Raw genomic sequence first — 25,139 nt, 5'->3', positions numbered from 1 at the left:
TAGGGAACCTACAATGTATAGAAAGTGGGGATTTCAGAATCTAGTTTTGGAATGAGTTAGATTTCATTCGATTCAAACTGTCAAGTCCAGGGGAATTCTTGCTGCAGAGGTTATCAACATTTTGGTCATCTTGTCCTTTAGGAAATTAGCACCTCTACATTTCACTGCTTATCTTTATATTGGACAAAGATTAGATGAACTCGGTTAAATCCATAATATCTGCACAAGATTGGAAATAATGTTACAATTTGCTTGTTTCACGAGAAGAAACAGAAACTTTAATGTTGTCAAATGTGTTCCTGATTGCAGAATGAGTTGTAAATTTTGGAAAACAAAGGCTTTAAAAAAAATCTGCAAAACTGAAACTAATGATCAGTAGTGACAGAGAACAAAAGAGTTAAGTTTGTATTTCAGACAGCTATTCATGCCATTCAGAACCTGTGTATGTTGATTGTCTTGACACACAAAAGCTTCTGACCATGTGAATACAGCAAGCAGTGAAGCGCTTCATACCAGTGGTTTATAAGCTGACTATGTAGTGCAAAAAAACCCCAAAAAGCGTTGACTTGTATTGAGTCATAATACCCTGATTATTACTCAATATGTGGCCAAAAGAATATCTGATTATGTTCCATATAATTTAATGTAACATTTGTACCATTTTTCTTCAGATATGGATATGCCCACAAAAGAAGAAAAAAAACCTTCTAAACCAAGATTCTTACAGTGACACCATCTGTCAATCATTGCTAAAGTACTAATATCATTAACTAAAGACATCGGAATGCACCTTCCCCCAGACTGAGCACAACTTGCATATTTTCCTGTAATGTCTTTTGTTTTTATACATATAATCATAATCTGTAGAAAACATGCAAGTTATGCTCAGGCTAATTAAAGGTGCAATATGCCAATGTCTTTTGTTAATCATAATAATACATCAGCAATGATTGACAGATGATGCCACTGGTAGAATCTTAATCTGAAAGTTCTTTTTTTTTTGGGGGGGGGGGGGGGCGTGTATCCAAGTAATCTGAAGAGAAATAGAAAAATTATTATGAAATATATGACACATATTTAGATATGTTTAATTGGTATTATAAGCAATGTTAAAGGTATCATGAATCAACACTACTCAACATGAATTTGCAGTGTAGTTCCTTGAAGTAGTGCCAAGAGAGTGAGAGATTCTGAAGCTGGGGAGTTGTGAACATTCCATGAACATCACAACGTCTCATGTCTATTAATCCGTTGAGGACGAGTCTCGAGTATACTCGGGCTGGTGTCTATGGGAAATGCATGTTGTAGCAAAATCAGCCTGTCCTCAACGGGTTAAAGTCACATGACCAAGATGGCTATCTTGATGAACATCTCAGACAGCCTGGCCCTTTTTCACTCACCACATTGTTAAAATCATCCATATGATTTGGCCAACTACACTGGAATTATCCCAATTCTGTTGCTTTGTTGTGCCTTAACCTGTTGAGGACGGGCTGATTTTGATACAACACGCATTTCCCATAGACACCTGCCCGAGTATTCTCGGGACTCGTCCTCAACGGGTTAACCATTGAACAAAAACAGCAACAACTCATAATCATAGTAATGCATTTTTTTTTTCAGAACCCCTATCAATTTGGGTATATTCTTCTTTGGGAATAGCAATGTCACCAACATGCATGAACTTTATGTCAGAGATGTTGTTTTGAGAAGGGGTTCCTGAAAAGGTTAATGTAACTATCTGACCTAATGACCTATGACCTTTATTGACCTATCTTGCCAGGTACGTACGCCCTAACAGTGAGGGAGACAGACCACGGTGATCCACCCACGGTAAAGAACTACAGGATCGACAAGACGAAGGACGGCAGCGAGCTCTTCTTCATCAACCCTCAGAGGAAATTCAACACAGTGCAGGATGTCATCAAGTTTCACACAGGTTGATCTCCCAGTCCTGATCCTTGCTGGCAAAGTTTTGCTCTTTCTCTTCTATTGCTGGACTAAGCCCTCCCCCTTCACCCCAGCACTCTTTATCCCCATTTTCTCTTACTATCCCCCCCCCCCCCCATCCCTTTTCCAACATCCATCCATTAGCCCTACCACACTTTACCCAAACACTCTTAAACCCCACCATCCCTAATCTGATTTCAGATTATAGTACTCTGCCCAAAACCCACTCTTCCAACTTTTGGGCAATTGAAATGCATTGCAATGTTCAGTGTAATGCACTTCAAACATTTTCTTCATAACATTGAGATTTGTTTTCAGATTTTTTTTTCTGCAAGTACTCTCACACCCATTTAATATGTCTTTAAGGGTCGATGAATTAGGATAGTCCTTAATTGATCTGATTGGATTGAATTTTTGCTTCCTGTTGATCTTGTTCTAGCTGTTTGTCTTTTTTTGTCTGTCTATCTTTCTGTCAATCTGTCTGATTATTAGTTTGTATGTCTGTCTATCTATTCATCCATCTGTCAGTCTAGCTGTATGTCAATAAATCTGTCTGTCTGTCTTTATCTGTCTGTCCATCTATCTTTCTGTCTGTCTTCGTGTCTGTCTGTCTGTCTTTTTTATCTGTCTGTTTATCTGACTATATTTTTCATCTGTCTGTTTATCTGCCTATATTTCTGTCTGTCTGTCTGTCTATCTGTCTGATGGACTGTTTGCCTGTTTCACTGACACATTGTCTCTTTCTTGTGTGGACAATGTTTATTGACCAATCTGTTTTAGCTTTTGTTTCATTTTGGTACTCACTTGTCTCAATGTTTGTTTGTCTCATGGTATGTCTGTCTCTGTCTCTCTCTCCCGCTGTGACTGCAGGTCAGCCTGGGGGCCTGTGCTCCAAGTTGGTGTGCCCGTGTCCGAGGCAGGTGCCCAACACGCGGACCCTTGGCCACCAGATTTGGGAGCTGCCACGGTCTTCCCTCAAGCTCTCCACCAAGCTGGGCCAGGGCCAGTTTGGCTCTGTCTGGAAAGGTGAGATCGAAACTCGAATAGATTCACATTTGAGGAGTTCAGGGCCCCATTTCATAAAACTTGTTATCAATGACAAATTACGATAGTTGTTATAAGCTACTGAAATCCTTGCATCTGATTGGCTAAAAGCAAATTTGTCATAGAAATGTGGCAGTTGTTACTGATAACAAGATTTATGAAATGGGCGTCCTTGCAATTTCAGTTTACCGTTGCTTGTATGTTGTGCTCGATGGACTCTCTCTTCGTTTGTAGCTATAGCAGGCGTTTTTATGTAAATTATGTTATTCAAATTTTATGCAAACCTGTTTAATAAACAGAGGTTGTTCTTGACAACCTGAAAGCTTGTCTGAGGCTTGTTTGATGTAGCAACGAGTAATATATTATGCAAAGTGGATTTCAACAGTTGAATTTCATTTGAGGAGAGCAGGTTGATGGCATAGCACGTCTCTATGTTCCCAGAAATGAAACATCCATAGATTCTAATACATTATGAAAATGGCCCATTCTTGTAGTCAAAATTAGGAATGTTTCTTTCCTGGAGTCCAAGTGAACAAGCTTCACCATTAACCTTTTTCTGATGAATACTTGGAAGTCACCCTGCAAGCTTGAGTTGTTGCTATGACAGGCAAGCCTCAGGGCAAGCTTTTTAGTTGTCAGGAACAACCTTTGTGTTAAAAAAAAAATGCAAAGAATTTTAATGTGTTTAGTAAAAAGGTCTATTACAATCAAAATGTATATGTGAAGAGTTTGTTCACAAAAACCGATAAGTCATTTTTGAAGATTTTGAAGTACGGTCTCTGTCATAAAGTACAAAATAATACCTTTTAAATGACATATTGGTCACTACATATAAAGGTACATTTTTGAAGTTATGGTCAAAAGAAGCAAAAATTTTCTTATTATTTTCTTTATTTTTCTTGACCTTTAATCGCAAACATCTCCATTTGGCAATTATGGACTTATCGGTTTTTGCGAACAAACTCTTCATGTGTAATGATGAGTACATAGCATCTACAGCAGTGCAGTAGGCTAGAGAGTTGTATATCAAATCAGCTAAAAGGGCTTGTAACTTTAGACTTGAGGCTGGTTGCTTGCCAAAGTCAGCCAATGACTCTTCCAGTTGACTCATTTGAATTGAGTAGTGAAGTAATTTGGAGAGAGATTGTTATTATAATTTAAAGCAGTCAATTGATTGCTGTAAGTCTGGATGCCAGACATGGCTCTGAGAATTTGCGTGATCTTGACTTTATTTCCTGCTTTCTGCAGTGGGGAAAAATGTTCCCATGTACTCATCAAAATGACAATGATATACTGTCCTCATATTACATAATGATGTCTGTGTTTAATATGGAATCAGTGTCTGCTTACAATCCCATTATATTTTACTGCAAGGGATTTGGTGCCAAATAAAATCAAGAATGGAATAACAAAGGCCTTGAAGTTGCAAGATATATAGTGGTATTCAGATTGGTCTATTTGTCAATCTCTCATATACTCCTTGCCTTCCATGGGTATGTAACTTTTCATTAGTGAAAACAAGCAAAACAAGCATAAAAAAACCAAAAAAAACCAATGCAAATTTGGAACAAAAGTTGGTCACAGTTTTGAAAAATTGGCACTATAAGTTTTGGTGCATGTAAATGGGTAGGAGATTAGGTATATTACCCTTTTTTTTGCCAGGGACAACATTTTAGTGAAATGTGCCAAGATGGAGATACAATCTATAACACCACAGTGATGTCCAGTAAAATGCTTGATATGTTTGTTTCTTTTTTCATTTTCTTCTTTCTTGTTTGAAACTTGTTGCCTAAACCACCTACCAGGTATACACTACTGGCTGTTTGGGTTTAGACATATAGGAAGAAACTTAACCCATGCCAAAGAGTATCCTTATGAATCCTGTATAGTTTTAGAATCTTATGGGGATGGCATAGTTGTAGGATGGTAGATTTTTGCATTCTGACTCATTTGTGTCGCCTTGTATGAGTCATTTACTTACTGCTGTATATGATTCCATTGATCAGGTCAAAATTTGAACCTCTGTAATTGAGGAGGTGAAGATTTTACTGTACACATCCTGTGGTGTTGCTGTGGAAACATGCACATTTACTAATTAAGCTGTTGAAAATGAGGTATAAGTCTTGTGGTTACCCCGTTGCTATGGCAACCCTTCCGTGTGCAGGCATCTATGATGGTAAGGTGGAGGTGGCCGTGAAGACGTTGCGGCCTGGTACAATGTCCCCGGAGGCCTTCCTTGCTGAGGCAAATGTTATGAAGGAGCTGAGGCATGAGAAACTTGTCAACCTGTATGGCATCTGCTCTGATGAGGTAAGGTTGTTGCCTCCTCTTTTTATTATTGTTCATCTTTTCATGCGTTACTATACCAGAGACACCAACTCTCCCGCTTTCGACGGGAGATTTTCCGCCGAAAGCCCATTTTCGCAAAATCTCCCATTTTCCAGCTTGAGATTTAATTTCTCCCGCCTGAAACAATCTTTCTCTTGCCCAAACACCTGTAATGGTTTTGTAGATGCCAATCAATTTCCATGCATGCATGAAAATAGCATCTGCATAATAATGATATATCTAATGAAGTTTTATCAAGCCAAAATGTATGATTTGAAACATTGAATTATTACTTACTTAGTGCCATCGTATGTTGAAAAATAAGCCTGAGATAGCATGAGAGAGCATCTAGAACCGTAGAGCTTCTAGGCCCTTAAAAGTGAGTCCTGGGGCATTGGACCCACTTTTTGCCACAAGGGACTTCGCGCTCGTGATGTGCACAAGTGCACATCAAGTTGGATTCTCCCGTTTGCTAGGGGTTTCAGGCGGGAGAATCTCCAGATCAGAAGGTGCTTGGTGTTGGAGTCTCTGCTATAATCAGCCAACTGGTAGTGCTGGCTGGTCTTTCCTTCTTTAGTTAGCCTTGGACTCAAGCAGTTTTTTGAAGACCACCATCACATAATGTCTCATGATATCTCTGCTACTCTAAAAATGTAAAAGGAAGATTCATTGCATACTGTAAACCCACAAATTTTCATGGTGCTTTAATTTTCGTGCATTTCACTCTACTTTTGGGTAGCACAAATTCTAAAGCCTGCAAAAATATCTGCACAATTTTCTCTGCACATTTGGAATGGGTTGACAATTGCGCTGCGCAAATTCAAGAACCCGCGAATATGTTTTTGAGCTGCTCAGCGCGAAAAATTAATCACACAAAAATATGGACGTTTAAGGTAACCTGTAATGTGTCCAGGCACTTATGGCATATTTTTCCAAGCTTTTCCGCCAGCATTCAGTGAACCATCAAAAGCTGTCGTAATTGTAAAGTTTGCAAGCCTATTCAGGTATAGCAATGTGCCTCGCGTCAGTCAACAGGAAGGCCATGTGTGGTGACATGAAAAGGATTTAGGGGTATTAGGTATCAATCTCTCTATTCATGGACAATTAGTTTACGGTGTGCTAATCAGTGAAGAAAGTACTCCGTCATGTGTGCCAATTTGCAATAAAAAGCACAGTAGGATGTGAAGCGATGTGATTTTCGTCAGAAGTGTTCAGTGCTCAAGATCAAGTTGTCAAAATGAGGGAAGTTTGTTGTATGCTCTGTACCAAATCTCTTGTAATAGCGGTCTCTACTGCATTTTACCAAGTTCCCATGTTATCTGTATAAGCTCAGCTTTAAGGTTAGTATAATAGTTTTCAAGTGTTGGTGCATATTGTGTACTGTTATAGTAATTTGGTTACACATTGTCATTCTAGGTGAAAATCCACTGCCAGATCACTTACCAAGAATCAAAGTCCAAGAGATGTCCCGCCCAAAGATTTGCCATCCATTAATGTTCTATTGGGTGAATGTAAAGTGATCTTTGCATTCAAATGTCTTGTCACCAGTGAATGATATTCACTTGTGAGTGTAGAGATATCCCTTTGTCCTCACTTGAAAAGTGAAAGTGTTGTAAAGAGTGTGGGTGGGGGAAGGCTGTACGTTACAGCCTTTTTTTTTTCCCAGGCTCCTACTACAGATCGTGAGCAAGAAAAGCTGATGCTGCAAGAACCTTTTGAGCTCTGTTAAAGGCATTATTTACCATTAGCAGATGAAACAAAACCCCAGCTTTAGTACTTCAAAATAGTTCTAAAATGTGAGTTAGGGATAGAAGCAACCAATGTAAAAATGTTATTCAGTATAATCAATGTCAAGTATTGTTCAAAATATAGAATATGAACAATAGTTTTAAAAACTGATTTTAGAATGAACCATCTACAGGTATGGTTTATTGAGAAAAACAATATTTCCTTATGTTTTAGGCTTTATTGCAAAATTTTTATGGTAGGATCTCTGATGATCTTGAGCAAGAAAAGCTGATGCTGCGAGAATCTTTTGAGCTCTGTTGAAGGCATTATTTACCATTTGCAGATGAAACGAAAACCCAGCTTTAGTGCTTCAAAATAATTTTGAAATGTGAGTTAGGGACAGAAAAAACCAGTGTAAAAATGTTATTCAGTATAAGCAATTTCAAGTATTGTTCAAAATATAGAATATGAACAATAGTTATAATTTACTGTTTTTAGAATGAACCATCTACAGGTATGGTTTATTGAGAAAAACAATCATTTCCTTATGTTTTAGGCTTTATTGCAAAATTTTTATGGTAGGATGTTTTGTGATACAACTGACCTTCGCATATGCATCAAATGTGATAACTCGAACATTTCTTAAATCACTGTTTCGGATGGTAGACAATACCTTTAATGTGAGTACAGGTATTATTCATATAGCCAAGAGAAAGTCAGATTCCATGCACCATGGACTTCTACTGAAGAATTAAGATCCTCATACATGTGAAGAGTTTGTTTGCAAAAACCGATAAGTCCATATTTGCCAAATGGAGATATTTGCGATTAAAGTTCAAGAAAAATGAAGAGAATGATAAGAAATTTTTTGCTTCTTTTGACCATAACTTCAAAAATATACTTTTATATGTAGTGACCGATATATCATTTAAAAGGTATTATTTTGTACTTTTTGACAGAGATCGTACTTCAAAATCTTCAAAAATGGACTTACCGGTTTTTGCAAACAAACCCTTCATGTATATATTCAGTATGAAGTCAGTTCGACTGATGGAATTGCTAGATTTGCCCAGCCACAGTGCATGCAAATTTTATTATGCACATAATTCCTTGAACACAGCTCTGCTGAGCATGTGGGTTGCGTTTGTCACTACCTGAACGTTAATTTTGGTATCAAATGTAAATTTTGGCAATTCAAAGTGTGAGTTCAAACATTGTGGGACGAGTCTCTAAAAGGTCTCCTTCATCCAGGATTTGCCTCATACTGGCGACTTTGGCTGTGTCTCGTGTAACGGTCCTTACTTGATCTCTCTCTATTTCATTTTCTCTGTCAACTCTAGGAACCAATCTACATTGTTACTGAACTGGTGTGCAATGGCAGTCTCCTGGGGTACCTGCGGGATGGCATGGGGCGGTACTTGGGGCTGAGAGACCTCGTGGACATCGCAGCACAGGTTGGTTAACTCGTACAGAAACTGTGTGTGCTATATATGAACAGTTTGTTCGTAAAAACTGATAAGTCCATTTTTGAAGATTTTGAAGTACGGTCTCTGTCATAACGTACAAAATGATACCTTTTAAATGATATATTGGTCACTACATATGAAGGTACATTTTTGAAGTTATGGTCAAAAGAAGCAAAAATTTTCTTAATATTCTCTTTCTTTTTCTTGACCTTTAATCGCAAATATCTCCATTTGGCAAATATGGACTTATCGGTTTTTGCAAACAAACACTTCATATCAAACACATTTGAGGAGTTACTATATCTTATTGCAACCGATTGACAAATTACCCTTCATCAATATGAATATAAACACTGGTTATTCATTGTGTAGAGTAATAGCCATCGATGATAAGTATCATGGGCATGTATACTCATGAAGGATTTCAACCCATGACATCCTGATTGCAAGACAGGCATCATATCCACTAGACTACAAAGCTTCCACCCCACAGCCAGTGATTGCTTATCCCTCGGAAAGATTAGTCCTCCTGCTGGTGAGCAGGGTCTAAAACTGCTTGAACAAAATTCCTGATCTTTATCTTCCTCATGTTACAGTGAAAGAATTGAGTTTGTTTTTGCACCTTTGCAACTTGAATAACTAGGCCTATTGTTCAAGGTGTCGTCTTGTGTTTTTTGACAGAAAATTTTTCTACTATTTCACTCAAAACATGCACCAGATCGTTGAGATTATTTCTAAGAATGCAAAAGCTCCCTTGTGGGGAGGGGGATACCCTCTTCCCAAACCCTTCTATGCTTCAGTCACTTCACTCAATCCCTACAAGCACGGAATTGATTCATCACATATATACACAAGCTTTTCTGTCATCTCTTTATCAAGATCATGCTATATCCTCGCTCTTTTGTTTAACCCTTGTGAAGATGAACAACAGATAATGTTTTCTTGAGTGGTCATCCCGATTTGACCAAGAATGACCTTTAGGTTTCACTCCGCCTTGGCCAAAGTGTAGACTGACCGTGGAAATGAAGGGGGTGGAAACTTGATGCAAAAAATGTTCTGTTTTAAATGGCCTCATTGTATGATGACATGATGCCTTTAAAAACTCAGCAACTTCCAAGTGCACTCTTGTGGTTATTAGACCTTTGTTTAGAAGTCGCCTTCTTTCAGACTCGTTTGCAGCCATTCCAAAGCATATAGATGTGAGCTTGCTTTGTGCTGCTTCGTAACGAGGAAGATATGGTGTTTTATGAGTTTCAGTTCTAGTCCTGAGTGATCATTCTGTGATCAGCTTACACAGAACACTGCTGCCCGTCTCATCACTCAGCGCATCACCCCTGTCATCCACAGTTTACACTCTGGCTGTTAGTCCCACAACAAATTAAGTTCAAGGTCCTTCTTATCACCTACAACATCATCCATAACTGTTCACCCTCATACTTAACTGGCCTGATCTCATCGAAACCCAGACTGGCTACACGCATATGGACCTCAGATCCTCATATGTACAGCTCGGCTCAAACTTGGCCCTCGCACTCACAACCGTTACATAATATATGGTGATCATGCTTTTTCCATTTCTCCCCCCCCCCCCCCCCCCCCCCTCCCTTCTCTGGAACAACAACCTCCCTACTCATATTCATTCCTCCACTTCCATTGACATTTTCAAAAAGAAACTTAAAACTCATATATTTCAAGAACAGAACTGATGATTATGTAGTCTCTATTGTTAATTATTTGTATTATATAGTGACTATGTAGTTGATTTAAACATAAATTGTACTTTCTTTGATAATTGTAAAGCGCTTTGAAACATATTTCAGTGCCATATAAATTTCCATATTTTTTTATCAGATTGCGAGTGGAATGCACTATCTGGAGAGGAAAGGGTATGTACACAGAGACCTGGCTGCCAGGAATGTCCTCATCGGCGAGAACAACGAGGCTAAAGTGGCCGACTTTGGTCTGGCCAAGTTAGTTCAGGATGACAACTACATGGCCAGAAGAGGTGAGTGTTTGCTGACAGTTCTTTTATATAAAATCAGATTTTGACTTAAAATGAAAAAAAAATCCATATTAGATCAGATATGTGTAATATCGCATAGTTTGTTTAATAATTCACAGACACCACCACATACAGGATATCCCATAGTTGAAAAACAACTTGCAGCTGCTCATTTTGTCAGTTGTCATGACTGCTGTAGTCACTGAATAACTTCTACAATGTATATGCCAATGATTTATATAAGTATAGAAATACAGAGAATGTTCTCCTTTTTGAAGTGATGCATAGCTTGCCCATGTTTCATTTTTGGTTTGCCAATAAAGAGCAGTTGTTTTGAGAGCTATTGGTTTCAGTGTGCTCAAGTGGGAATAAAGGGCTGGCCTCCCCATACAGGTATTTGTGTGCACATTGGTACACTGGCCTGATTTGGGTTAAACTAGTATCCAAATGTTCTTGTGAAGATGTTGACCATCGCGGTGAATTTTATAATGAAAGGGGAATTAATCTTATCTCATGCTCACTACCACATCCGCATACACGCTATAAATTGCGTGCATATGCACCACCGTGTCTCATGGTACCTGATGAAGTTCAGCAGTAGCAAGCAAAAACGTCATACACCCTACTACGATTTCTTCATGAGACAAAAAATTAATTCCTTCTTTCGTAATCCAAATGTTGTGGTGCTACTCTTTTTCAAGTGGTGCCAAGGTTTAAGAACTTACGGTCACATTTTTGTTATCCTGCTTGTTTAAAAGAATATTTTTCCATAATTTCTCCACTATAGGAAGCAAATTCCCTGTAAAATGGACTGCTCCGGAGGCTGCCCTCTACGGAACGTTCAGCATCAAGTCTGACGTCTGGTCCTTTGGTATTCTACTCTCTGAAATTGCAACAAAAGGGAAGACACCTTATCCAGGTAAGTCAGAATGGCAGAACTTCTTTTTTCATCAGAGAAGTTTGGAGAACTTTAATATTTTGCATTTTCTATAAAAAAGGGCTAACATTTGATGTGAACTAGAAGTGATAAGGACTAGGTAATCATATGTGACCCGCTACAACAAAAGGATCCGAAAGTTGGGGGAGGACAATTTTCTGAAAATGGCATGACATAATTCCCTTACTCTGCTACTTTAATTTCATATATAACACAACTCATAAAAGTACTCGGTTGCAGAGATATTGATGATTTTATTAGCGCATGCCAAGTGGCTGAGGAAATCAGAGTTTCGAGAAAAACGCCTTCAAAGTTTCTCATCTGACGCTATCATGATCAAGGGGAGGCGAGACAGTTTTCACCGCATGACAATAGAAGGTATGCTCCTAGCGACCTCCGCAATGTTCATTCAAGCTTAGCGCCAGCGGTCTACGCACGACCAATCAGTAATCAGGATGCCACGCACTGACCAATAAGATCACTCCCTTGTTTCTAGGGGCGGAGTCTAGCTGCGGCGCTAAATCCAAATCTTCGGACACGTTTCTGTTACGCTGAATGTCGGAAAATCAAGGCCCAGAAAAACTCTGATTTCTTGCCTTTCCTTTGATTATTTAGCTTCTAAATTTCGGCAGATGATAGACAAAACATTAGACTACAAAATTATGCAAAAAACAGATATCCAATAGTTTTGACCAATTTTGGTGATGTGATTTCAAACTCAGTTTTCTCGGCTCAGCCGTCAGTGACTTTAGGATCCTTTTGTTGTAGCAGGTCACATATTATGTAGCCGTCACTTCTTGATGGTAGGCCTATGCAGTGATATCATTTGTGACCACCCAGCTCAAAACCAACAAAAAGCAGGCCATCATCAATTACCACTTTTCTACATAGTTTAAAAAGTAAGCTCTAAGCTTTCAAATGATTTATACAATTATATGTGACCGTGCATCACAAAACCGACAAAAAGTTGCACCCCTTGATTTTATGTGAGGACTCAAAAAAGGTCAAATTGGTTAACCAAGTAAATTTGAGTTTTTCGTATTTTCTGAAAGAGCTATTCTCCTATTATTCCTAAGTTTGGGAACAATGAATGGGAGAGTGTGTTTTCAGCAGTTTTTCTACAACCCCTTTTTTTGTAGAGTATGATCAGGTATGTCTGAGAGGTCCCTTTTCATTTCCTGAAAATCCTTTGCACGCTTTTCCCTTTCAACTCTAATAACTTTTGAAAGGAGAAGACTACTGCTTTGAAAGTTGGCATTAATCATGGATAGAATGTGTTAATAGAGCATGCTCAATTTCAGTTTAATCTGATAATCCCTTCATTGTTGGTACTCCAGTGGTTTACATCCTGTTTTTTGTCCCATTCATCGCGCAGCTAACACGGCTTAGTAAAGATTAAAGCCTTGAATAGACCCTGTACTTCAGAACCTCTTTTCTCAGTTCACACTTTTCCAGAGTGTGTGCTTTCTTTCCAATATTCAGATAGGTTAGGAGAGTCCACTTGAATTGAGTTATACATCATTTTAAAGCTTAAAGTCTGCTCTTTCAGAATCTGCCCTTCACTAGAAACACATGTCTGGCAACTTATTGTTGGTTTTGTGATGAAGGGGTCACATGTAGTAACTTGTTAAAGAGTCACTCAGGCATGCTATTATATATGTGACCTGCATCACAAAACCACCAAAAAGTTGCCAGACATGGATTTTTAGTTGAGTGCAGATTCTGAAACACAGACTTTACACTTTAAAATGATTATGCATTGTATAACTCAATACAAAATGGACTTTTCAAACCTATCTATAAAATGAGAAGAAAGTACACATTCTAGAAATATGCTTACTGAGACAATACTGCAAAAATATGAACTCTCCTTTAATACCCATCTAAAACTGGAATGAAGTACACATTCTGGAAAAGAATTAATGATAACTATAAGGCTTTGATGTTATGGTCTCTATGTAAGTGCTTAATCTTGCCAAGCTGTGCTCTGTGTAGTGAATGGGACGATAAAAGACAGAAAGTACAACTCTGTAGCAACCACAATAAAGGGGTTATCAGATTAAGCTGTAAATTTTCACTCTCATTTTTAAAGCACATTGTACTAATGACTGATACCGACTTTAAATGCAATAGCACCATTCATTCAAATGTTATCAGAGTTGAAAGTGAGGAGTGTCTAAAGGGTTTTTAAGTAATAAAAGGGGTTTCTAGATCACACTATTTGACAAAAGAAAAACTGCCAAAATTACAATTTCCAATTCATTTTATGATTCCAAACTTTGAATCATGTAAAAGAAGAATTGCTCTTTCAGAAAATACCAAAAGCTGAAGATTGACTAAGGTAACCCACTTAACATAATAAATGAAGAGTCTGTTTGCAAAAACAGATAAGTCGATTTTTGAAGATTTTGAAGTACAGTCTCTGTCATAAAGTACAAACTAATACCTTTTAAATGAGATATTGGTCACTACATATAAAGGTACATTTTTGAAGTTATGGTCAAAAGAAGCAAAAATTTTCTTACTATTCTCTTTATTTTTCTTGACCTTTAATCGCAAATATCTCCATTTGGCAAATATGGACTTATCGGTTTTTACGAACAAACTCTTCATATAGTCCTCACATAAAATTACTTTGTGCATTTTGGTTTTTGTGATGCACGTTGACATATTAATGTAATCTTTGGTTGGCAAAATATTGCACCGCTGACACAAGCAGCTATGAACGTTGCATTGAAATGAAAACATATGTTTTGCATTTATTCTCCTCTATCAAGGTATGGACAACCAGACGACGTTGCAAGAAGTGAAAGATGGCTACCGCATGCCGAAACCTTTGTACTGCCCCGACTCGCTCTATGACCTCATGATGAAGTGCTGGAACGAGCACCCGGCGGACAGACCGACGTTTGAGACTCTCTACAACTTCCTCGACGACTACTTCATCTCCACGGAGCCAGACTACCACGACCCCGACGGATTCTAGGATTTTTCCAGAAACTATTTTTAGCAGGTTGACTATTAGAGTGCAGTTGTGTTGCCACAAAGAAACACTTCTAATTCATTCATTCATCCATTCTGTTTCTTTAGACTATAACAGGGTGTGTACTCGGATTAGCCTTTTAACTTGTTTTTTCAATCATTCGGAGCTTGTGAAAAGTCATGGCATATGTGCTGCTAAAAATGTCCATGGAGTAAAAATAGATTAACTACGTGAATGTGGACATGTGCGTGATTAGATGCACACATTAGTTTCAACGTCTCTCTGCAAAATTAAGGTAGAGCGTGGCTGTCAGCTACGCGGTAGATCAAATTACAATATGACACTCCATCCAGTGTTGATATTTTCTCTGTTATTGGAGGTTTAAGTAAACAAGTTTTATTTTGTCATGCATCGGTTAGCTCAGACATTGTCTGCATGCTCCACTGTCATTCGATATGAATGAATTACTCAGCACTCTATACTCACCCAGATTGATTTCCGGCTGTGCAATGAATGCAGTGTTGTGTTAGTTTCAGTTTCAATTTGGAGTTTCCTATTCTAGGAAGGAAGTATATTAAGCTTTCTATGAAAGAAGCGTGCATTTGCTTTCTTAATGATGTAATGTTTTTATTTTGTGTGTGTGTGTGTGTGTGTGTGTGTGTGTGTGCTCACACACCAGACCTGGACTTTAAGCCCTGTACAGGGAAAGCTAAGCCAGCCAATCAAACACACAGGAATGATCCCAGGTCAGGGGAAATTAATCGTGTTATTATCCTTTCATACCAGATTTTCATTTTCAACACCACTTTGTTTGGGTAATTCTTCTTCTTGTTTGGTTTTTGTGCATTGCAGGAGGTCTTTACAACTAGATTTAATGACTGCATTTGAAGATTGACAAAATCATTCACTTTCTGCTCATCATTTGTCTTTAATAACTTGTTCTATTTCTTTTTTTTTGGGGGGGGGGGAGGGGTGTGAAGGGATGAATAAAACACAATTTTGTTTGATGCAAAATGAATGAAGACGTTGATAATATGAAGAGTTTGTTCGCAAAAACCGATAAGTCCATATTTGCCAAATGGAGATATTTGCGATTAAAGGTCAACAAAATTAAAGAGAATAATAAGGAATTTGTTACTTCTTTTGACCATAACTACAAAAATGTACCTTCATATGTAGTGACCAATATATCATTTCAAAGGTATTATTTTGTACTTTATGACAGAGATCGTACTTCAAAATCTTCAAAAATGGACTTATTGGTTTTTGCGAACAAACTCTTCATATTTAAGCAGTGTAGGCAAGGTAACAACTGTGTGTACTGACGTCTTTTTTTTTTGCTGAGCCCACTTGCCCTCTCAGTATACATATAGTCACCAGCTGTTCAATATAAGTCCAGCGAATATTTCCTTCCATGCAATGTACAGAATGACTATTAAGAATATTGTATTTTTTGAAAACTAGGTGGAAAAAAAAACTTTGAATAGGCATACATTGTATTATTGCTCCAAAGCATGTTTTTGTTTTTGTTTTTTGTCTGAAAGCTGGCTGATTCTTCAAGCAGGCTCATGTTTGTTAAGATTTAGCTAAAAATTTTATACATCCGAGTTGAAATGATGTAGTAATATTACAAGGCTATCTGACTATGAAATTCCCCACAAATACATCTATCAGAGTTAATCCTACAACACCTGGGGGTCTCTTGCAATCGACACCAACTGCTTCTTTATCCCTCACAAACTAGTGAATGTCACGCAAGTTTGCTGGGGTGTAGCTCATGGCATTCAATATTGTGGGTGATTAATGTCAGCGAACTTCCTACACTGTGGCCAAAATCCGAATGAAAATGAATTATCATCCATCTGCATATTGGCCATGTATGTACATTGTATAGAAATGGAATTTTACAGTAGAGTGATAAAAAAAAAATATATGAACCGGACAAGAAATGTACATATGTATATGTTTTCATGCACTGCCCTCTGCACAGGCACATGCTTCACACGGAGATGTACAAAGACAGCTGTAGACATTGTAGTTATTTTTCAAGCCAAGTGGTCTGGTGTAGTTTGGGGGCGAATGGTTTATACATGTACCTTTACATGTCCTGTACATGGACCTGCCACAGGTACAAAGAGGGGGCGAATGGTTTATACATGTACCTTTTTACATGTACCTGTACATGGACCTGCCACAGGTACATCAAGAGCCTGCAAAATGCAGTATCTTGGCCCTGAATTATCTCTGTGTTTATTTGAGAAAACATTAAAATGTTTCTCTTCTTCCAGAAATACAATGTATGACTCTGTCATACTCCTCTTGCCATGGAATATAAATGCTGCCCAGCGTTTGAGGATGTATGGCTGCAAAGTTTATTTTGATGTGACTGTAATAATAGTATGGATGTATTCTTTAGAGGAAAGAAGACAGACAGGCTTTTGTATATATTTTTGTTTGCAGAGTGAGAAACAAACTCCCCCAATGTAAGTTTGACAGAAAGAGAGAGTTGTATTGCTATTTGGCTGGGAGATAAAAGGGAAATGAAAACCATTCTCCAAATTTTGATAGGTTTGCTCATCATTTTTTTTTCTCTTGAATCAATATTTGTGCTATTAAGAGTGACTGGTTACCTTGAGCAGTATATTCTGCAACATGACTTGTTTCTGATACTCAAGGAGACAGTCTGAAGAAAGATAAACTTTTTTTACTTCCCCCGGATGAGTAACCACCTTTGTCCCTTTGATCATTGTAAACTAAAGTAAAAAGTTTAATGAATCAAATTTTACCACTGGGTCAATTTCAGTGGCATTTCATTAGTTTAATATGTTTATCTCCTAGGTACTGTATATGCCCCACAGAACATTGACATGTTTTTGTTTCATTGTTCATCAACTACAATATCAAATGGCTGAAAATTCACATGACAAAATATTCCATGTTTAAACTACATGCAGGGCTTGACACTAACGGTGGCCCAGTGGCCCGGGGCCACCAAAAATGAAAGTCGGGCCACCAAATTTCAAAAAAGTTCAAATTTGGTGGCCCGCCTCGGGCCACCAAAAATTTTTGAAAAGTAGGGGCCTATGTCAATAAATTGGTAAATTTTTGTGCAGGAAATGCATAAATGCATGCAGTGAGTGTGTGACTCATTTAGAAAAAAAGGACTTTTAATGTTTTTTATTGTTGTTTTTTTTCGGGCCACCAAATTTTTCTCTCGGGCCACCAAAATTTTGAAATTGATGATTTTGGCGGCCCCATCGGGCCACCAAAAAAAAAAAGTTAGTGTGGAGCCCTGCTACATGTATATATCTTCAAACTGTGAGGGAACATTTACATGTGATGGTTCATAAAGCGACCATGGTGAAAGTAGCATGAATACACACCTGAACAACACTCCCTCATCTCTTTTTCCCCCACCCCCTCCCTCGATCCCCCCCACCCACACACACACACACTTTGGGATACCAGTCATGCAGGACTGTTTTTATATACAAGTCAAATTTGGACAAACTGCACACCAGGCATACGGATGAATGGAGTTCTTGCCCTCCAGATCGTGGGCATGCCCAGTTGAAAATTTTGCTTGCCTCGAAGCAGTGCTCTCCCCCTCAAATCTGTCCCCTGTACTCTTCAAGTTTGGAAGGAGTTTGGGGATTTTTTTCTTTTTGATGGCTTAAATGTAGAAAGCGGAGGAGAATACAATGTAAAGGGTTCCCACAGTCATGGAAAATCCTGGAAAATCCTGGAAAAATTTGTGGTCATGGAAAGTCAGGGAAAAGTCAGGGAATTTGGAAAATTTGTGAAAAGTCATGGAGAAGTCATGGAATTGCATTTACCTCTTGGCTATGGCAGCTTTCCAGTCTGTTGTGTCTCGCAACTCTCATACTCTGTGATCATACTCTGCTATTATAATTGGTGTTCATGATTTCTATTTTTCCCAGTTTTGTGACATCCCAAATTCTACATAACTCCCGGACATATACTAATGATAATAGATGTACATGTCATGAGTAAGATAGTGGGTGGAACGGATGGCTGTGAGGGGAGGTGGAGGCCATCATCAGACATGTCTGATTTGGGAAACCGTGCCAGAAAGGAAGTCATGGAGAGCAGCAATTTAGTCATGGAAAAGTCATGGAAAAGTCATGGAATATTGTTTTCAAATTTCTGTGGGAACCCTGAATGTACCTCTACTGAGGTTTTCACATGGACTGGGAGACCCCAACATCAATGCAGTTTCATTGCATTGCGCTGTTTTGAATAACTCTTTACATGTACATGTATGTGCCATATGTTTGCACACCCAACTCAGTCGACAACGTGCCAAGTTCGCACAGTTTGGTCACTTACAATTCCATTCCTCTCACGTGTAGTTTGTAGCACGTGATGATTAAATATCAAGTGGTGTTATCGCTTTTGTAAGTAAATTCTACATTTCTATCAATGTTTTGTGTGCAAAAGTCCTGCCCAGACAATAACATAGCCATTGCTTATTACCTCCGCCAAGGGAGGAGGTTATGTTTTCGTTACCGTTGGTTTGTTTGTTAGTTAGTTTTTCCGTGTGCAAAATAACTCAGAAAGTAGTTAACGGATTTGGATGAAACTTGCAGGAAATGTTTAGAATGATACAAGCAACAGATGATTAAATTTTGGTAGTGATGTGAGAATTTTGGGGGAATTTATGAAGGATTTTTGATATTTTGGCAGGTAGGGTCAATGAACTTGGGAGTTCAGGCTGTGCGTAATAATGAGGTTTGCATGCGCCCACTAAAGTGCATGCTCTAGTTTCTGCAAGGGCGAGGCGCGCCGTGCAGCTGAGGGTTTATGACATAACAAAGGCTTCTATATTGGGAAATCGGGCGACTTTCAGCACACAATGCTATAAGTACGAATGGGTGGAAATTACTGATATCTCTATGGAAGAACAAGATCAGTGGTGGAAATGAGCTGCATGCTTGGCGGAGGTCTGCGCTCTCAGAGTGCTTCTCTAGTTTATAGAAAAGTAACCATAGCTCTGTCATAAAATTTACATCAAAGCAAAGCTTTGCATGCTTACAATTGTATGTTGCAGTCTTAGAATAATGTGGCATGCAGGGGTTTACACCGTGGTGCATAAAGGGTTAGGCCTAGTTCACAAAAAGTTTGATACTCTCTTGATGGACATACAAAGTGTACAGCTTTGTGTTTGACTTAATGTTTATTGACTTCTTAAATTTTTGTGGCACCTTGCTGGCTTAAATTCCTGTGTACAGAGGGAATAGGAATCAATGGAAGAGAGTGATGTTCACACCCGGATCAGGGCAAGTACCACCCCCCCCCCCCCCCCCCCCCCACTAAATACTGGTTAGTGGTAAGATTAGAGTAAAGATTGGGGCTAGGGTTAGGGTTAGGGTTAGGATTAGTTTCAGGATTAGGATTAGGATTAGGATTAGGGCCAGGTGAAGTGTCTGGGGTAATTGCCCAGGGAGTAATTGCCCTAGACCCGTTCACACCATTTGAGATGAGTCTTGCCATATAGTGAGGTGCATTTAAGTGACTCTAGATGCTCAAACAGCCAAATTGATACTGTCAAGCCCGATCACTGATTGCCTCGCTATGGATTGTACTCAAACTCGGACCCTCTCCCCCCCCCCCCCACCCCCAACAAAATGTTGCACCTGACATTCCCTCGCAACTGACATTCCCCTCATCAATTGAAATAATGTTATAATATGAGATGACAAAACAAATGTTTGTTTCTGTAAGTGGAAATTGGACTAAACGGTCATTAGACGACCTGGTTGTAGACGAAACAAGTTTAGACCATGTGGGTTGAGACTAAATGGCTATTAGACCAAGTGGGAGTAGACGAAGTGATAAATCACCCTCTTAATGGGTAAATTGTTGATGGAATGATGGTATATACATGGTAGGAGCTCATGAATATTCATGACTGTAAATGTCTTCAGATACCTGTAGACATAAAGTTTTGTTTGTTTTTGTTTGTTTTGTTTGTGTTCTTTTTCTTGCATACAAGATATGCATTGACATTCCAACTCTTTACTGTACAGCACTGAATAACAGGCGAAGAAAAAACATATTATATGCTACCACAACCCCCAGGGGCAGCTAATACCTGAATGATTGAATTTCAGGTAAGGTATATTGTGTCATGCTTCCCAGTTCAGATCGATTAAAAAAGATGGAATAGTAGATTTGTCTTGAACCAGATGCTAGTCAGTGCAATCAGGCCATTAGAAATTATCCCCTGTAAATACGCAATGTTTTATATTGTGTATATGTAGTCCATCGTACGTGTGATGTGTCTTCACCGCAGACTGTACTTTTTTTTTTTGTACCATTTTTTTTTTTCCAAGGAGAAAAAGGAACAACGAAAGTTTTGTCCATTTAAAGTGAAGAAAACAACCATGTTATTTCTGTTGGTAAAATCCTTGTTATATTCATTCACATCTTGCGTATACGTTTTATTCAGAATTGAAAGCAAGAGAAATACTCTTTTCAAACATGTTAAACAATGGAGACCTGTTCACATACAGTCAATAGAAATTGATTTTGATTTTTCAGCTACTCAAGGATGTTGTATTGTATACAGTATTTAGTGGTGATTTTAGGAATGGAGAAACAATTCTGTGTTGACAGAAAATGAGATATAATATGTTGTATGGTGGTGATTATCATTTGACAAAGAGACTGAATAGATCAGAGCAGAAATATTACATGAAAATGATATATATCTTTTATTATTCTGATGACATACAAATGTGTATTTTTTTTTCGTGAAACTGTTCATTGTGATCAAGTAATGATCGCTATGCTCAGAACACACTATCATAATAAATCTGTTACTGAAAGTGTGGTTTACAACGATATATTGCCAGTACTACATATATCAGGTTGAAGAGTGAGAAATATTGTTTGTGTGTATATGTGTGTGTGTGTGTGTGTGTGTGTGTGTGTGTATGTTTATGTGGGTGTGTGTGTGTGAGAGAGAGAGAGAGAGAGAGAGAGAGAGAGAGAGAGAGAGGGTACAATTAGCGAGGAATAATTTGGGGGAGACGAAAACAGAAGAGGTTTGAAAAAGAAACAATTATGAAAATATTGATATTGTACATGTTGGTTTATGTTCAATTAATGAATTCAATGTTACTGTATGTGTTAAGATGCTTGATTTTTGTGGTTAACATATGAATATAAAATTTGTATATTTTATACTGTATATGTTTCATGTCATATGTTGACATGTTTCTAATATATGTTATCAGGTTCTGACGGTGAAATATACATGTAGCAGAATGTGTTAAAGAAAATAAACTTTTGATACTTTTTAATATATTGCAGTATCATGTTAAATGTAGATGGAGAAACAGCTGATATAGATGTAAGTCATATATTTCATGCAGTAGGTCAAAGTATACTTCAAAATGGCATATATCATGTTATATAAATGTCTTTCCAACTCAAAGAAGAAAGTGCCGGCAGTGTTTTGTTGTTGTTTTTTCCAGTAAATGTGAGTTTTTCAAACCCACCAGTACAAAGTGCTGAATCTGAGCTGTGTCTGATTGTAATTGATGTTCACTTACATTGTAGACATTTTGTTTATGCACTTACAGTGTACGTTGTGCATTTGGGGCATGTAAAGGCAGTCAATCTAAAATCATAAAGCTGTGAGTCATGGATAAAGTACTCCTCTGTCAAGAGCTTGCTAGATTTATACTACATGATATATGTCATGTACAGTACATGAGCAAGCAAAAAAAAAAAAAAAAAAATGCAAAGGAATTTTTTAAAGCAATTAATCATTTCCCATGTGCATGAAATTCATTTTTAGTGTACCTTGCACCTAGCACACAGGTTAAAGGCCTATTGCAGTGTCATCTTACAGTCAAACCTGTCTATAGCAGCCACCCAAGGGAGATGTAGAGTGGCCATTATAGACAGGTGGCCACTATAGACAGGCTCTCAGACATTTCATGTGTATTACATACACGTGTACATGTATAATCTTTGTATATACATGTGCATGTATGCAGTGGCAGATCCAGGGGGGGGGGGGGGGGGGGGGATGTGCACTGGTCGTGCACTGGTCGCGCGCCCCCTCTTTATTTCTTGTTAAAACAAAAGAAGTAAAAAGAAAGAATGGGGGGGGGGGGAGCGTATGCCCACCCCCCCCCCCTTTAATTTTTTAAAGGCGTGCCTCCCCTTTATGGAATTCCTGGATCCGCCCCTGCACGTACATGTATGTGTCACATTCATGCATTCAACAATGCCATTATTGCATGTGAGCATGTACTGTACAGCAAACACACTTTTCACAAGTGCATGACTATGCCTATATTGCAGGAGAATGCCATGGTGGTGACCTTTGAACTGTTATCCATGCAGGACCGGCATGGCTGCAAAGACAAAAAACGCGTTGTATGGATCTTGGCCACTATATGTATACAGGTTAAAATCTACCACGGGATACAAAATTGGTGGCTGCTGGCCATGTTAAGACGGTCGGCTGCTGTGCGCGGGATCTTTAACATGGCTTTTCTCTCGGGAGAGTTTTCAGTGGCTGTATATGGCATGTGGCTGCTATAAAGAACGGTTTCGCTGTATTTTTATGCTGATCTACATAGGTACATTGATATCAAAATGTTTAAAGGATGCATTTTCCAGCAAAGTGAAAATGAAAGGAATAAGTCAAAATATTGCACACAAAATTTTGAGAATGAAGTATAGGAATATCGACATACATGTATTTTGTGGATGTCATACACTGTATGTTGTGCCCTTAATTCTTCATATTCTGAAGCATTTCACATTCTATACTCCAACCAAAAACTACTGCTCTTTATGAAAGAGAGACAGAGCTGTAGACCCTTTAATTTGTATTTGCCTGTGGTTAGTCCAGGATAGTGCATATTTCTGTGTGAAGTATGTCAGAATACAAAATGTTCTATCAATGTATTGTTCTTGTGCAACAGCATTGCAAATCTGATGTTAACTGTGAAGGTAAAAATGAACATGATATGACTGTCTAGTACTTTTTTATCTCTTGTGAATGCCATTATTTGTTATGTCGAAATACATTTGTGCATTTTGTTTGTACTCATACTGGGAATGTATGAACCAGAGTGTACTCTGGCAACTGAATGAACCAAAAAGGTATATTGTTTTTTTGTAGTTTGTCATACAATAATATGATGAAAGTTTATACCCAGTACATGTTCTTGCAATATATGCAGGATATGTTGAAAAGGAAGGAGAAAGACAAGAAAATAAATGTACATTTTTTAAATGTGTCCAGAGAAATAAAAACCATTTGTATTTGTGCGTCTTATATTTTTTTGGCAGTACATTGTATTTATTTATGTTTCAACCAGAAATCTTCAAGGGATGATATAATATTGGTTGAGGTGAGGATTCATACATCCCCCAACATGGAAATATCATTGCTAATTTACATCTTTGTGAAAAACATGATTGTTACTGACTCTTTAGAGAGTCCATACATTTTTTTTTCACAATGTTGCCTGTACGTGTGATACACATGCATACACTCAAAGGCTTACACACTCGGATACTTCATCAAGCAAAACTGCGTTACGTATAAAAACCAATTTTTCCATTGTCATTGATGAGACAGACACAGAATGTATGCCAGAATATACACATCAATATCAGTCACACAATGTCGCAGTTTGGTAGAAATCATAATTTCTGCCCAACAATTTAATATGCACTGCTAAAAAAAAAAAGGATATTTACAATACAATGTACAACAGAAATGATGCAACTTTTGTCATTGGCCTTAAAGCCATTTACATCTTGAAGAGAATACGACTCCTGAACAGTCTGCTGAGTAGACAAATTACCCACAGCCCATGCTTTACTCCCTCCTTTAATCATCCACACTCACACTGACTTGGATTAAAGAAGAAAAATCAATCACAAAAATCAGAAATATGAAATTAGGAAATTAAGAAATTTTGAATGTCCACATGCCTTCATGGAGCTGTATTTTCCATAGCAACCACATATGCAAAAATTATGTTATGTAAATGAGATGTCATTGCGGGACAACTATCTATTGGTGTAAACATAACAATATATTATGTAAACCACGTTGACATCATCATACCATCTAATTTGTATATATAATTTGGAACAATATCTCTGTGTCTTGAAAACGTGACTAGTCTCGAGTGAACTAGGGCAGGTGTCTACAAGAAATGCGTATTATAGCAAAATCAGCCCGTCCTCAACGGGTTAAAATCCACAGCTTTCTCACCTTAACCCTAACTAGGCTGGGCTATTTAGGTAGATGATAGAGACGGAGGGGGGGCCATCGACCGCGCTATCGCGACGAAAATTGGCACACACATTGCCCATGATGTAATCTAAAGTACCATGAAGTTAATTTTTGCAAAAATTATCATTTTCACTAAATTATGCTAATTTATGCATAATGATGCATGAAATCAGACAATTTGGTATAAATCACTAAATAAAGCTCAAAACAGGCACATTTTTTGTGTAAATATTCTTTTTAGTGTCCTTAGCAAATGTAAGAGAAAAAAATTGTGCAATCAGAAAAAAATTCCTAAGTATTTTATTGTTTTTTGAATATCTTATGTATTTCCTCGTTTTTTCGACTTTATGTTTTTCATTGTTTTTTCGATGAAATTTGTCCGTAACATCGTTCCGAACAAAAAA

General features: G+C 38.0%; 1 protein-coding gene across 1 annotated transcript in view; it reads left to right on the top strand.

The window, feature by feature from the left end:
* Window positions 1-15,247, top strand: part of LOC139720403 (tyrosine-protein kinase STK-like) — a 61,261-nt gene extending 46,014 nt beyond the window's left edge. Inside the window, exons 6-12 of the mRNA XM_071631763.1 lie at window positions 1,784-1,939; window positions 2,821-2,976; window positions 5,159-5,304; window positions 8,391-8,504; window positions 10,368-10,521; window positions 11,306-11,437; window positions 14,233-15,247. Coding sequence (XP_071487864.1) covers window positions 1,784-1,939; window positions 2,821-2,976; window positions 5,159-5,304; window positions 8,391-8,504; window positions 10,368-10,521; window positions 11,306-11,437; window positions 14,233-14,441 — 1,067 coding nt within the window. The 3' untranslated portion in view covers window positions 14,442-15,247. The remainder of the gene's footprint in view (window positions 1-1,783; window positions 1,940-2,820; window positions 2,977-5,158; window positions 5,305-8,390; window positions 8,505-10,367; window positions 10,522-11,305; window positions 11,438-14,232) is intronic.
* The last annotated feature ends 9,892 nt before the right edge of the window (window positions 15,248-25,139 follow it).

This window comes from Diadema antillarum, unplaced genomic scaffold (assembly GCF_040938485.1).
Source record: "Diadema antillarum isolate AM-2024a unplaced genomic scaffold, OU_Dant_1.0 scf00000128, whole genome shotgun sequence".
NCBI classification, from domain to species: domain Eukaryota; kingdom Metazoa; phylum Echinodermata; class Echinoidea; order Diadematoida; family Diadematidae; genus Diadema; species Diadema antillarum.
The sequence above is the reverse complement of the archived record's forward strand: the minus strand, read 5'-3'. Positions and strand labels throughout refer to the sequence as shown.